This window comes from Sebastes umbrosus, chromosome 22 (genome assembly GCF_015220745.1).
Source record: "Sebastes umbrosus isolate fSebUmb1 chromosome 22, fSebUmb1.pri, whole genome shotgun sequence".
Lineage (NCBI taxonomy): Eukaryota > Metazoa > Chordata > Actinopteri > Perciformes > Sebastidae > Sebastes > Sebastes umbrosus.
Window position 1 is genome coordinate 11,078,510 of NC_051290.1, and position 12,199 is coordinate 11,090,708.

The following is a 12,199-nucleotide window of genomic DNA, read 5'->3' on the forward strand; positions in this document are numbered from 1 at the left end:
CATGAAAAGATCCTCTTACTAGGCACCATCTCAACTGTCCTAGCTGGGCAGTATTTTGGTGATGAGATGTCGCAGCTACTGAAACAGGCAGACGTTTCCGGGGGATTTCCTTTGATCTAACAGGCCTGGGAATTTCTCTGGGTGTCTCTTCTGATCTGTTTCTCTGTCTGGATGTAGTTCAACTCTCTCAGGGCCGCTACAGTGCAAGATAAAGATCAAGGCAAAAAATGACATGTAATCACTCCCAGTTTGCTTTGAGAATATTAACATTTTTTTAAGTTGTGAGGGTCAGGAACAGCAGCTGGGATTTTGTCGGGTAAAGGAAATTTGGAAACCACTCCCAAACCACTCAATACACACCTTTGAATGTGAAGCATTTTTCTCAAAGCAACTAAACGTCTCATTTTCCTGAAAGACAATTGCATACCGGTGTACCACACTGCTATGCACCACGCATTCATTGCAACAATACAGTGGCAGTAGGCTCCCTCCTTTGGACCTGATGATTGGTGGGTTCACAAAACTACTTTCAGATCATGACCAAGGGGCGAGAACCCAGCCTGAGGTAGAAGATAGATCAAACTGAAAGTATGCAAGTCTGGATTACCAATTGAAAGAGAATATGCACCACTAAAACACAGTATAAACTAACATAATATGCTCCTAAAGGTCCTGAAAGCTGCTCAGTTTTGTCCTGGGACCCCATAACAGATTAAACCACTGGTATGATGGTGACGGTATGATTTATATCTGTTGCTGCTTGCCTAGGGCAGTGGTTTATAAATTTGGGTCCAGGGACCTCCATGGGTCCTTGAAGGAATTCTAGGGGGTTACCAGCTTTAAGGGAAATAATTTATTTTCACTATAATTTCAGTTATAAGTAACACAATGACAGAATGTATGACTATTTTGGTCATGGGTTTCATTCACTTTCTGTAATAAAATATCTAAAAGTAAAAATCCTATGGGGGAACCCTGGGAGAAAATCTGATCAAATGGGGGTCTGTGGTCAGTTTAGGGGTCCTTAACATGAAAAAGTTTGGGAACCTGTTATTTACTAACCCAAGATGCATTTATGTTCAGTGGCTTTATAACAATATAGGGATATAAATATGCTGTAAAAAAGGTGTCAAATACAGACGCTTTGTCACAGCCATCTGAGACCGGTGGTCAAAACGTTGTCACATTTTCACTCTTTTTTCGGTCCACCACCTAAATTAACTTTGTTTTTAATTTCTTTTTCAAATTAGTAGCAAATGAAGGAAAATAAAAGTGGCAATACTAATAATAATCATAATCTTAGTCAAACAATATCACATAAAAAAAAAGCAGGGGCGAATAAGCTGGCCACCTTGACAACATATAAACAAATAAACAGACAACAACAACAACACAAAAGAGTGGACATCGACACATGTATGTAAACAAACAAATATCAACAATGACAGAAAACAACAAGTTGACAGACATAGAACAGAAACAGAAATAAAAAAATAAGGCCCATTTTTTTTTTTCAAACGTAGTAATTTTAAGCCCAACCATGTTGTTGTTTTTTCAAGTGGTTTTGTTGCCTAAACCTAAACAAGTGTTTTTGTTTAATTCACAACATTAAGCACATATTTACTGCGAATATTAATTTGAATTTTTGCATCAATTATTTTTGTAAAACATCAAAGAAATAAACTGGGGAAAAAAGGTTTGGAAACTTGGGTTTGGTGGATTATTTCTCTGTTGTTACAATGCTAATTGGCATTGTATTTTACATCGTTGGAAAGCCTGTTTATTTACCTTCACAATGATGTCCAACTTGTAAGGATCATGCATTTGTGGGATGAGCAGCACAGCTGATTATGTGGGGAGTGCCCAAGAAAAATTTGCCAAAATTCTCTGCCAATGGTCATCCCACAAATGCATGATCCTTACAATTTGGACATCATTGTGAAGGTAAATAAACAGGCTTTCCAACGATGTAAAATACAATGTCAATTAGCATTGTAACAACAGAGAAATAATCCACCAAACACAAGTTTACGAACTTTTTTCCCCCAGTTTACATACAATATATAATATGCAATATATGTGTAATATATGTCGATTATGATTAAATAATTACTTTTGATGATATTCAATAAATTCATTCATTGTTATAAAGCCAAAGAATACGGGTAATAAGGTTGATGTTGTACCACTGTCTGAAGATACACATAGTTATATTCAAACCCCTATACCTGTTGTTTGACTTTCTCAATACTGCACTTTTATTTTGAAAGTCCCAAACGGAAGTCCCCCCCTCCTGCATTCTTTGCGCGCTCCCGCGTTGCTTTGGGAACATTCGGCATCATTCGAACTGTCTGTCATCATCGCTCGCGCTGACATCACACAGAAGGATTTGCTACAATGTCAAACATTCCAAAGCAGCGCGAGCTCATCACGGCTTCCCCGCGCCACAATGAGAAGCACCGCCGCGTGCTGCTGCTCATCCTCTGAATACACAACTCCATTCACCTTTTTATTTATGGGTTATTTATTCCAGGTGCCTGGACGGGATGCGTTTGAGGTAAAAACAGGCTATTCTATTTTTTATTATTGCTTAGAATTATTTTTTTTACCATACATGTGTGTGTGATAATGATTTCATGTGTTGTAATATAATTAAAAAAAACATGATGTCTTCATGTTGAGAGCATCTTTATTTGAAAAAGTTGTCTGGCTTTTTAACATTGACTGTCGTATAGGCTATTACGTAATGCGAGTGCGGACACAGCTGGAGCAGATGTCAGTGCTTGCGTAAAGACAGCATCATCTGTCCACCACTGGAACAAAAATAATAAATAAATATCTTCACTTTGAGGGGAAAAAAAAGATAATTTTCCCAGTTATATGGGAATTGTATGTTAGTCTATATTAAAAAAAAATATGTTAATAATTATATACCAAACCCTTTATACAGATTATTAGAAAGTGGTGCCAATTAGAATTCATTAGAATAAATTAGGTCATATCATTAATTGGGACAACAGAATTGTAAAACAATAATATTATGGGATCATTATGACATATTTTTACAGGTAATATTGAATATTGTAGGCTTTCAATACTGTCACAATTTTTAAATATAATAAAAAATATATAACATAGCATTTGCAAAACAATGCAATTAGGAAAATTTAATAAGAGTATATGTATGGCTCAATAAGGAAGCTGGTTAACAATTAATAATTGACTTATGGAGAAGGGGTGGGATTAAATAAGTTTATACTTCTTCTCACTCCTTTTCGAATATGTAAATCCAGGCATCAAGTGTTGACAATTTATTTTTCTTATGCTTTTCATTGTATGTATATACTACTTGTTTCTGACTGTCCACTTGTCGGTATGATCATTCTTTTTCTTTATTTCTTTCTTCTTTTTTTTTTTGGTATTCTACATGTTCGAAATAAATTTTGAAATGAAATGAAAACGAATGAAATGAAATGAAACAATCAACAAGCCTCCCGAACATCAAATCTTCAATGTCAAGGAGGGAAAAAACTTTCACAACAACTTTGGTTAATGTTACTGAGCTACTTTCTGTGCTGTTTATGTGCAGCAGCAGCAGCAGGTCTATATGAGTGTGTGAGCCAGGTCGGAGGTCATGCTGCGGAGGGAATCTGACTCTCACGGCCTCTTTTCCTCCGGAGAGACGTCTGACAATGACTGCGAGGTGAGGTCATCTATTTTTACCTGCTACCTGCATACTTTGAGAGTTTGTTTATGATACAACAGCACGCTTAGAATCACACATTGTGGCCTGTAATAGGCACAAAGTTACACTTAAGCATTAAAGAGGACCTATTATGCTCAGTTTGGGGTGCATACTTGTATTTTGGTTTTCTACTAGAACATGTTTACATGCTTTAATGTTCAAAAAACACTTTATTTTCCTCATACTGTCTGTCTGAATATACCTGTATTTACCCTCTGTCTTAAATGCTCCGTTTTAGCGCATTTCGACGGAATTGCAACGAAATTGCAAAAGAATTGCGTTGCTAGGCAACAGCTTAGGTCCATGTTTACTTCCTGTCAGCTGATGACATTCACATACACTGCAACCAGGAATAAACTGGGACACATTTAGAATGTTTACGTTTAAATCTGTGTAAAGGGTCTAAATATTGTATATTTGTGACATCACAAATGGACAGAAATCCTGACAGCTTGTTTCAAATGCAGAGTTTCTGAATACGGGCTGTGTGTATTTCCCTGTGGATTGAGTGTTTCAATACTTTCACAGTATTTATATAGGACTTAAGCCTGCTTTATAACAAAAAAACATGAAAATCTCACTTTTTTTATAATATGGGTCCTTTAAGCGTCGGTATCTAACTCCAACGGTCGTGACGAAGCGTCGGTATTTGACGCCCTGGGAATGAGAACGGGCTGATATACCACAATGTATTTAATTTCTGCTCTGATGTTCTTTGACTGAATCACGTGGATTTATCAGCCCTCATAACTCAGATGTCTGGCAGTGCCAGTCAACTCCTCCACTTTTGGGCAGTTTAAAACGCGAGTAGGTGGAAAAGGTTCAAATCGCATCACCGAGCCGCCGACAGGGATGCATGAAATGAGAATTTTCGCTGATGATATGTGACATTATCTACCAATGTTTGTGTCCACCAAAGCTCCGATTCTTTCCTTTAACTTACTTTGTTAATATGCTGCTGCTGGCTTAACGTTAAAAGGGACGAGAAGCTTCACATTAGCCAACAGTAGTTTATCTTCTCTGTCTCTCTGTCTCTCTGTCTCAGATGGGGGCGAGTTGTGGAGAGGTAGATGTAGTGTGTCTGTGCGAGGCCGGTCCCTGTACACTTTATTCAGAAGCACACACGCCTACGCCGGTAAGTGCTCACACTTAAGTGTCTGTGGCCGTCGCTTCTTCATCTGTAATCATGCTCTTAATACAAACCTTTCACTTCCCGCTGACCTCTCTCTCTATCTATCTGCTGCTGTCTGTCATCTTTACTGTATGTTTTAAAGGAACTGTCCATGAGGCTGTCAGATTGTCATATTTCTTCGCTTTCTGTTCTCAGGACACACTGCTGTGTGAACACTGTGGAAAAAACAGGGTGATGATAACCAGGTACTCGGAGGGATACGGCACAGAGGTAATGTGTGACATGTGTTTCTTCATGACAGGCGTGCGCATGTAACGATTTACTTCAGAAACTTGTAGAGTGTGACCTTTATTTGAGCTTGCAGCTGTGGTTTCATTTCAAGGTTGCAGCATGTGAGACATACAGTACATGACAAATACCAGGGTTCATTACATGTAGGCCAAAAAAAAATGACAGAGATTTTTTGAAACTGAGATAATTTATGTTCCCAGTCACAAACAAACCTCAGAGGACACAGTGTTGTACATGGGAGCCGTATTGCTACTCACAATAGAATTGGAAAGGATACTTTTGATGTGTTTCCACTGTTTTATTTAAAGGAATAGTTCCACATTTTGGGATATATGCTGGTTCATGTTTGGTTCACGCAAACTGTTTGTGAAATATGAAGCTTCAGCCAGGAGATTAAAGGGGCTCTATGTAAGAATCAGAAGTTGCTTATTAACAGTGACACCTGTGGCTGTTAAGTCAACGACTTACAGCGTCCTGTCGCTCGCGCTTGTGCTCGTACTACGATGCGAGCGAGCATCGGTCAAAACAGTGAGGAGACACCAAACGATGATCCCTCCATGAATCAAAGGCCCGGCCGATGTCGATCCTAGTTTTTCCCCCGACGTCGGTCACATTCCTATTTTACAAGACGGACTTCAATAGATATAACTTTGATTTTTGTGCTTCCGTGGTTGCAGCCAAAAATGAAAACAGGGAATACGCATATTTGCCAAAAATGTGCAACTATCATGCTTAATTAACAAAGTGTCCTTTCCACAAACGAAAAATGTAGCGTTCATAATACTACTACTACTCACTACGTTTAGGTAAAAATCCCTTGTTTTAATTTTTCGATAATACATGTATGATGTAGAGTTTTAGGGTTAACAAAGTAACCAGTACCAATACCTTATTTTATACAGGTTAAAGGTGCAGTGTGTGGGATTTGGCGCAATCTAGCGGTGAGGTTGCAGATTGCAACCAACTGACACTTCAAGCGTGTGCCAAGTGTGTATAAAACAACGGTGGCTGACGCAAAAACGTGAATGGCTCTCTCTAGAGCCAGTGTTTGGTTTGTCCGTTCTGGACTACTGTAGAAACATGGCGAACTCCATGAAGAGGACCCGCTCTCTATGTAGATATAAACTGCTCATTCTAAGCTAATGAAAACACAATGATTCTTATTTTCAGGTGATTATGCACTAAAGATACTTATTAGTATTATATTCCAGTTCTGACAATAGATCCCCCGTAATGCTACACACTGTTCCTTTAACTACTTTGTTAATTTAAGACAAACTTCAAAAATGTTAAGTGTAATTTAAACACAAGCAGTCATTGAACTTTGCCTAAATATTATATTATAGAGTATATTGGCAAAATGTTGATCTAAATCTGTAAACTGATTAAAGAATAAGACAAGACTACTTATGATACTTGACAATTTGATATTCAGATATATACACATTTTGGTTGGTACCCCAAAAGCATTGAGGTTCGATGCCCAGCCCTACCTGTCAATGACGCACAATTACGAAGATGAATTATGTTGTCCAGAACCTAAAAAAAAAGAGTGTTTTTATGTACGCAGTACTTATCAATGAATAGTGAGCTATCAAAGTAACATCAGTAGGAAGCAATGAGCAGATTAGATGTCTCTGAGCTCATTAGTCATGTAGAGGTGTCAGCTGATTCATGCATAATAACAATGGTGATTACAAAAAGTGACGCACGAGAACACGCACGCAGGCAAATGTCAAGTGTTGTTGTTTTTGGTTTACAAATAGTGGCGGTCGGTGATGAGTCACTGGGGCTCGCTGGTGTTTCATTCAACTCCTACAAAATAAAAGCCCCCATAAAGTAATGTGGAGGTTGTTTCTATAAAAGGCAATATTTGTCATGCTTAACCCAAAATAACAGCTTCTAACATGTTATATGTATATTATATTTGTCATACATTTTTTGTACTTAATTACAATTTGTATATTTTTTTGTGTCGTTCCTGTGCAGGAGGAGTGTGTATTGTCCGACCCTCAGGGGGAGAGTGATGCAGATGCTGATATAGAGGACACAGATAGCAGGTTTGATGTGCTCGCATACACAAAAAAAACGCTCACATACACGTGCATATTCATTCACACACCGTATCGCTGACCTTGTGCCATTAACCTGATTGGTCCAGACTCCAGGAGCCAGGTTCTCTCCAGCGAATCAGCTCACGGAGACGCAAGCGTCCACGGGTGGCACGGCAAGACACCACCGAGAGCGAGGACGACGGCGGGCGAAGCCACAGGTCCGATCGCTGGAACCTCAGGCTCAGTCCTGACAGAGCAGACAGCAGGACCATACTGGAGGTAGAAGAGACAGCGATGTGAAGTCTAATTAGACTGCTGCTCACCATGAGAAAATAAATTAGTCAAACTTGCTGTCTGACATTGTATCTGAGTAGCGTAGCTGCGGTTTAGAATGGGTTAAGCTGGACCACAGCTTAACCGGATGTATTTACCCTCTGAGACCCACTTAGACCCAATTTGTCTTTTTTAGGGGGGTACAGGTGGTCTTTAGGGGGAGATAAAAGGTCAGCAGTAGATGTCACATAGAAGTGGTGAACATCATCTGAAAGCTGGGAACCTGAAAATTAATTTGAGATGCAGCTCAGCACTGTGTGTCAAGTTGTTCTAGTCATAAATCAGAAATAAACATTAATGAACGAATTGAAATAAATTGTGAAAGTGTATAAGGGCTTAGAACATAATGATGGAAGTATATGATGTCCATTCCCATGCTCTATTATGTCTCATAAGTTGTTGCAGCATTTGTTATAGATTTGGTGATAAATTTAACAATTTTTTACCACTCGAGAATCGATAAAAATTATCAAAAATCCAAAATACCACATTAAAACACCAAGACCTTGAGGAACACCATAGAAAAAAAGCCATGCTGTGATTTGCCGTCCATCCTCTGAATGCCCTACGTCTCTAGTTTTTGGTTGTAACGTTTCATGAGGCTGTGATTATCCTAGAGGTCAGAACAGGTCATTTTATACAATGAATGAATGAATACAATTGGGCTCATTGGATCCACAAGAGTCTCACAAGAGTGATACCCAATTTAGATAATTCCAAAACTGTTTAGGGACCCCAGTATGCAGAAATATTCAAACACATAATTTTTAAAATAGGCGAAAATAACACATTTATACTGCATTCAAAAAACTGCATGGTTTTTGCCCCAAACTGCGTGCGATTATCATAAAGTGGGCATGTATGTAAATAGGAGACTCGTGGGTACCCACAGAACCCATTTTCCTTCACATATCTTGAGGTGAGAGGTCAAGGGACACCTTTTAAAATGGCCATGCCAGTTTTTCCTCGCCAAAATTTAGCCTATAACTTCTGAACCTGCTACAGCTTCTGAAAGGCGGTCGGGATTGCGGGTCTTAGAAATAACCTTAAAACACATGGAAATTCAGAGAAAAGCTGCAAATTAGGGTTGTATGTACATTATTATTGGAAAAATAGTTTTCACCCTCAGATTGCTGCTAAGGAAAGACTTTTAGAAATAGCACTGGAACAATATGCAGTTTGTACAATGTAATGTAAAAAATATACAATATGTCGTAGAACATTTTGTCCCTGCAATAACAACTCCCACCTCTTTCTTCTTTGTCTTCCAGGAGAGCATATCACAGGTCAGGCCACTGGTCATCTGCCGGTCAAACGTGGAGAGGCAACAGGGTGCGGTCGAACTGCCCCGAGGCTCCAAACGTCTGACGTCTCTGTGGCCATCTTCGCCCTCTCTCCCTCTCGTCCTCCTCCTCTTGCTGCCTCTCTCCCTCTCCCTCGTCATCGTCATCGTGTCGTTCCTTCTGCCGTGGGCCAGCACTTGACCCGACATTTCTATTTCAAGAGAATAGTTTCACTATACGAAAAGTTCCACTAACTCCTACAAAGCACAAAATGGAACAAGTATATGGTGCTTTACACAGTATAGTTACTTAAAGATGTTTTAAAGGGGACGTATCATGAAAAACTTCTCAGATTTGGCCTCCCTTCCTATAGACCCCTTTTCTGTTAGAAAACATGATGACGTATTTTGTGGGCAGAGCGTTAAGTGGATGCAGAATAATTCTCTGAACACGTTAGTTAACGCTGGCTAGCAAGTTTTGTTGGCCTGTTTTTAACAATGGCTGAAGAAAATCCGAGTTTCTCTCATTATGTTCAGTCACTCACTCTCCGGGACCATGAGTAGTTGACCAATTAGCTGACCCCTACGCCGCTGACAGACTAATGCTACTTCCGGAGGAGAGGACGACTGGCTAGCTAGCTTGTCCAGAGACTGACAAGATAGCTAGCTAATGCCTGCTCTCCTCACGGTGAAGCCCAGTCTCCGAAGAGTGAGGCAGAGAGTCCCTCTTTACACCTAGCCCTGCTACTGGGCTCATTTTGTGTAACCAGTGTTGCATGACAGCATGGCGGAATTAACAAGCTCGCTAAGTAGCCAGCTGGCCAGCTGCAGCGCTGTAAAGACAAATTGATGGCGTATAAATCTTTGGATGCCTATAGTCAACTATCCTACAGTAAAGTCAGTCAAAAAGAGAGTTGTGCAATATCGGCGAAGCGTTTCAGAGACGGAAAGAAAAGATTGCTAATAGTTTAGCCTTCTGCTAAACGCAGCCGTGAGCCATTGGCTGTGGTTAGCAGAAGGCTAAACTATTAGTAATATCTTCTCTCCATCATCGAAACGCTTTGCCGATATTGTAGCTGCTAGATTTCAAATGTATGCGATATTGATTTTGGCACCCAACCTTTTGGCACCCAACCACACAGCAAGATGACATTTTAGATGTGTAATTTTAGCCCTTTACTCTGAGGTGCTTCGTGTTTGCCTCCAGTCTTGCCTTTGTTTTGCCTCCAGCTAACACCGTGATGTAATCATGACGTCAGCTGTAAAAGGGTCTATGTCAAATGCAGGCTCATTAGCATATCTCAACCACAGCTTGAGAACTACCTTTGCAAAGATGCCCTTTATTTTTCTCGCAAGCCAATCAGAGTAAACTGGGCTTTTTCAGGAGGAGGGTCTTAAAGAGACACGTGCTAAAATGGAGCATTTCAGACAGAGGCTGAATACAGGTATATTCAGACGGACAGTATGAGGAAAATAATGTGTTTTTTGAACATTAAAGCATGTAAACATGTTCAAGTAGAAACACAAAACACAAATATGAACCTGGAGATGAGCATGATATGTCCCCTTTAATAGTTTATTTTTTCTGCCAGCATATACAGATTTTAAACATTTTGACTTTTTGGGCCTTCCGGCTTCAATAAAACCATAAAGGCACAGGTTCAAATACATTCGTTCTGGGCCTGTTAAAACCACTCATTTACATACAGAATATATTCACGATGAAAACGACATCAGCTTGCTTTTGCCTCATGAAATCTCACCTTCCGTCTCACTTTCTCACCCCCTCGTTTGTAAAAATAGACCTCTCGTCTCGCTCCTTATTCTAACGAGCCACAGGAGTGAGACGCGGGGGAAAGGTTTCAGGGCTGCACAGGTACATTCAGAAAGGGAAAAAAAGAACCAGGCTCAATAGGAAAATATGACGATGCTGATGCTGAACTATGCAATTCTTCTGTTCCTACCACAGCATCTTAACTGCTGTTAAAAGAAGTCTCCTATTTCTTTGGCACTGTCATCACCTTCTTGGCCCCTTCCCTTTTTCTCTTTGGAATACAGGGAGTTATGGCTCTAAAATAGAGCATGACCCAATTTAAAAAGCAATAGCAGAAGAGATCTGATATAGCTCATGATCTGCAGTGCATCTGTTGTTTTTAATGAGCGGATTACATGTCTTATTTTACTTGTTGCAGACTGACTTAAAGACAGATGGATCTTTCTTCTACTTCTTGGTTGCACTTGGTGTATGTTTTCAGTAAAATAAGCAGACCTCCTAATAAATTGAGCTTTTAGTGGAAATTAATTATGTTAAAGCAATTTAAACACTTAAAACAGTCTTACAGTTATATTTATTAATAATAATATTTATGTTATATCTGTATTTATGAATTATTATTTAAGAAGAAGCTTGACAATCAGTCACGCTACTTATTCCAAGCTGAAATAATTGGAAAAAGACGTGGCTTTTTTATGTACTCTGTGTTTAATGTTATTTGTATTGTTTTAAAAATTGTGATTATCCTTTTTTTCACACCACACTGGAGTTGCTTGCGTTGTTGTAGAGAAATATTCATTCCCATTCATTGTACTGTATGAGCCAATTTGATTCATGTTTAATAACTTCTTATCTCCCAGCCTGTTGTATTGCCTGTCTTAAATTGTATCTCCGTGTGTGTGTTCATCTCTGTGTTTTATGGGGCCATAGAAGTTCAATAAATCTAGATTGTATTTTGACAAAAAAAAAGCTTCCTTTTTGTATACAACAGTAGTGTAAAAACAGTAAGTCGTAGTTTTGTGATGGGTTATGTGCGGGACTATTTCTTTGCCGGGCACAATGACTTTCTGGAGTCTCTGGTGGTCGCCTGGCAACGTCATGGTACATCAACCCCTCTATCTACTAGCAGAATGTTATAATATTCATAACTATATTTTCTTTAGTGTATAATCACCTGAAACTAAGAATTGTTGTGTTTTTGTTAGCTTAGAGTGAGCCGTCTATATCTACATAGGGAGCGGGTCCTCTTCACGGAGCCGCCATGTTGCTCCTCCATGTTTCTACAATAGCCCAGAACGGACAAACAAAACACTGTCTCTAGAGAGTGCTTTTTGCGTTTTTACGTGAATGCCACAGTAGTTCGACACGCATGTGAAATTGCGGTAACGTGAGATGCAGAGTGCAAAACTGTGGTTCCACCAGCCGCCGTCTAACTTCCTTATTGTTATTATGGTAAGAATGGCCTCTGAGTGAGGCGAACGGCGTTACCACGGTTTTGCACTTGGTGGCTCACGTCACCTTGTCTTGGAAAGGGAGAAGTGAGCAGAGAGGTATTCAGTTGGTTGCAATCTGCAACCACACCATCTAG

The 12,199-nt window shown here is 39.5% G+C and overlaps 1 protein-coding gene across 2 annotated transcripts; it reads left to right on the top strand.

Annotated features, from left to right (window-relative positions):
- Positions 1-2,336: 2,336 nt before the first annotated feature.
- Positions 2,337-10,265, top strand: si:ch211-63p21.1. 2 transcript variants are annotated; one of them, XM_037758255.1, is made up of 7 exons: positions 2,337-2,557; positions 3,593-3,703; positions 4,791-4,880; positions 5,073-5,147; positions 7,158-7,228; positions 7,330-7,501; positions 8,827-10,265. In XM_037758255.1, the coding sequence occupies exons 2-7, from the start codon at positions 3,635-3,637 to the stop codon at positions 9,037-9,039; spliced, it is 690 nt and encodes a 229-aa protein (XP_037614183.1). In that variant the 5' UTR covers positions 2,337-2,557; positions 3,593-3,634; the 3' UTR covers positions 9,040-10,265. The 2 variants fall into 2 exon arrangements, with proteins under 2 accessions (XP_037614183.1, XP_037614182.1); XM_037758254.1 differs by having other exon boundaries at positions 2,338-2,557; positions 3,590-3,703.
- Positions 10,266-12,199: the final 1,934 nt, after the last annotated feature.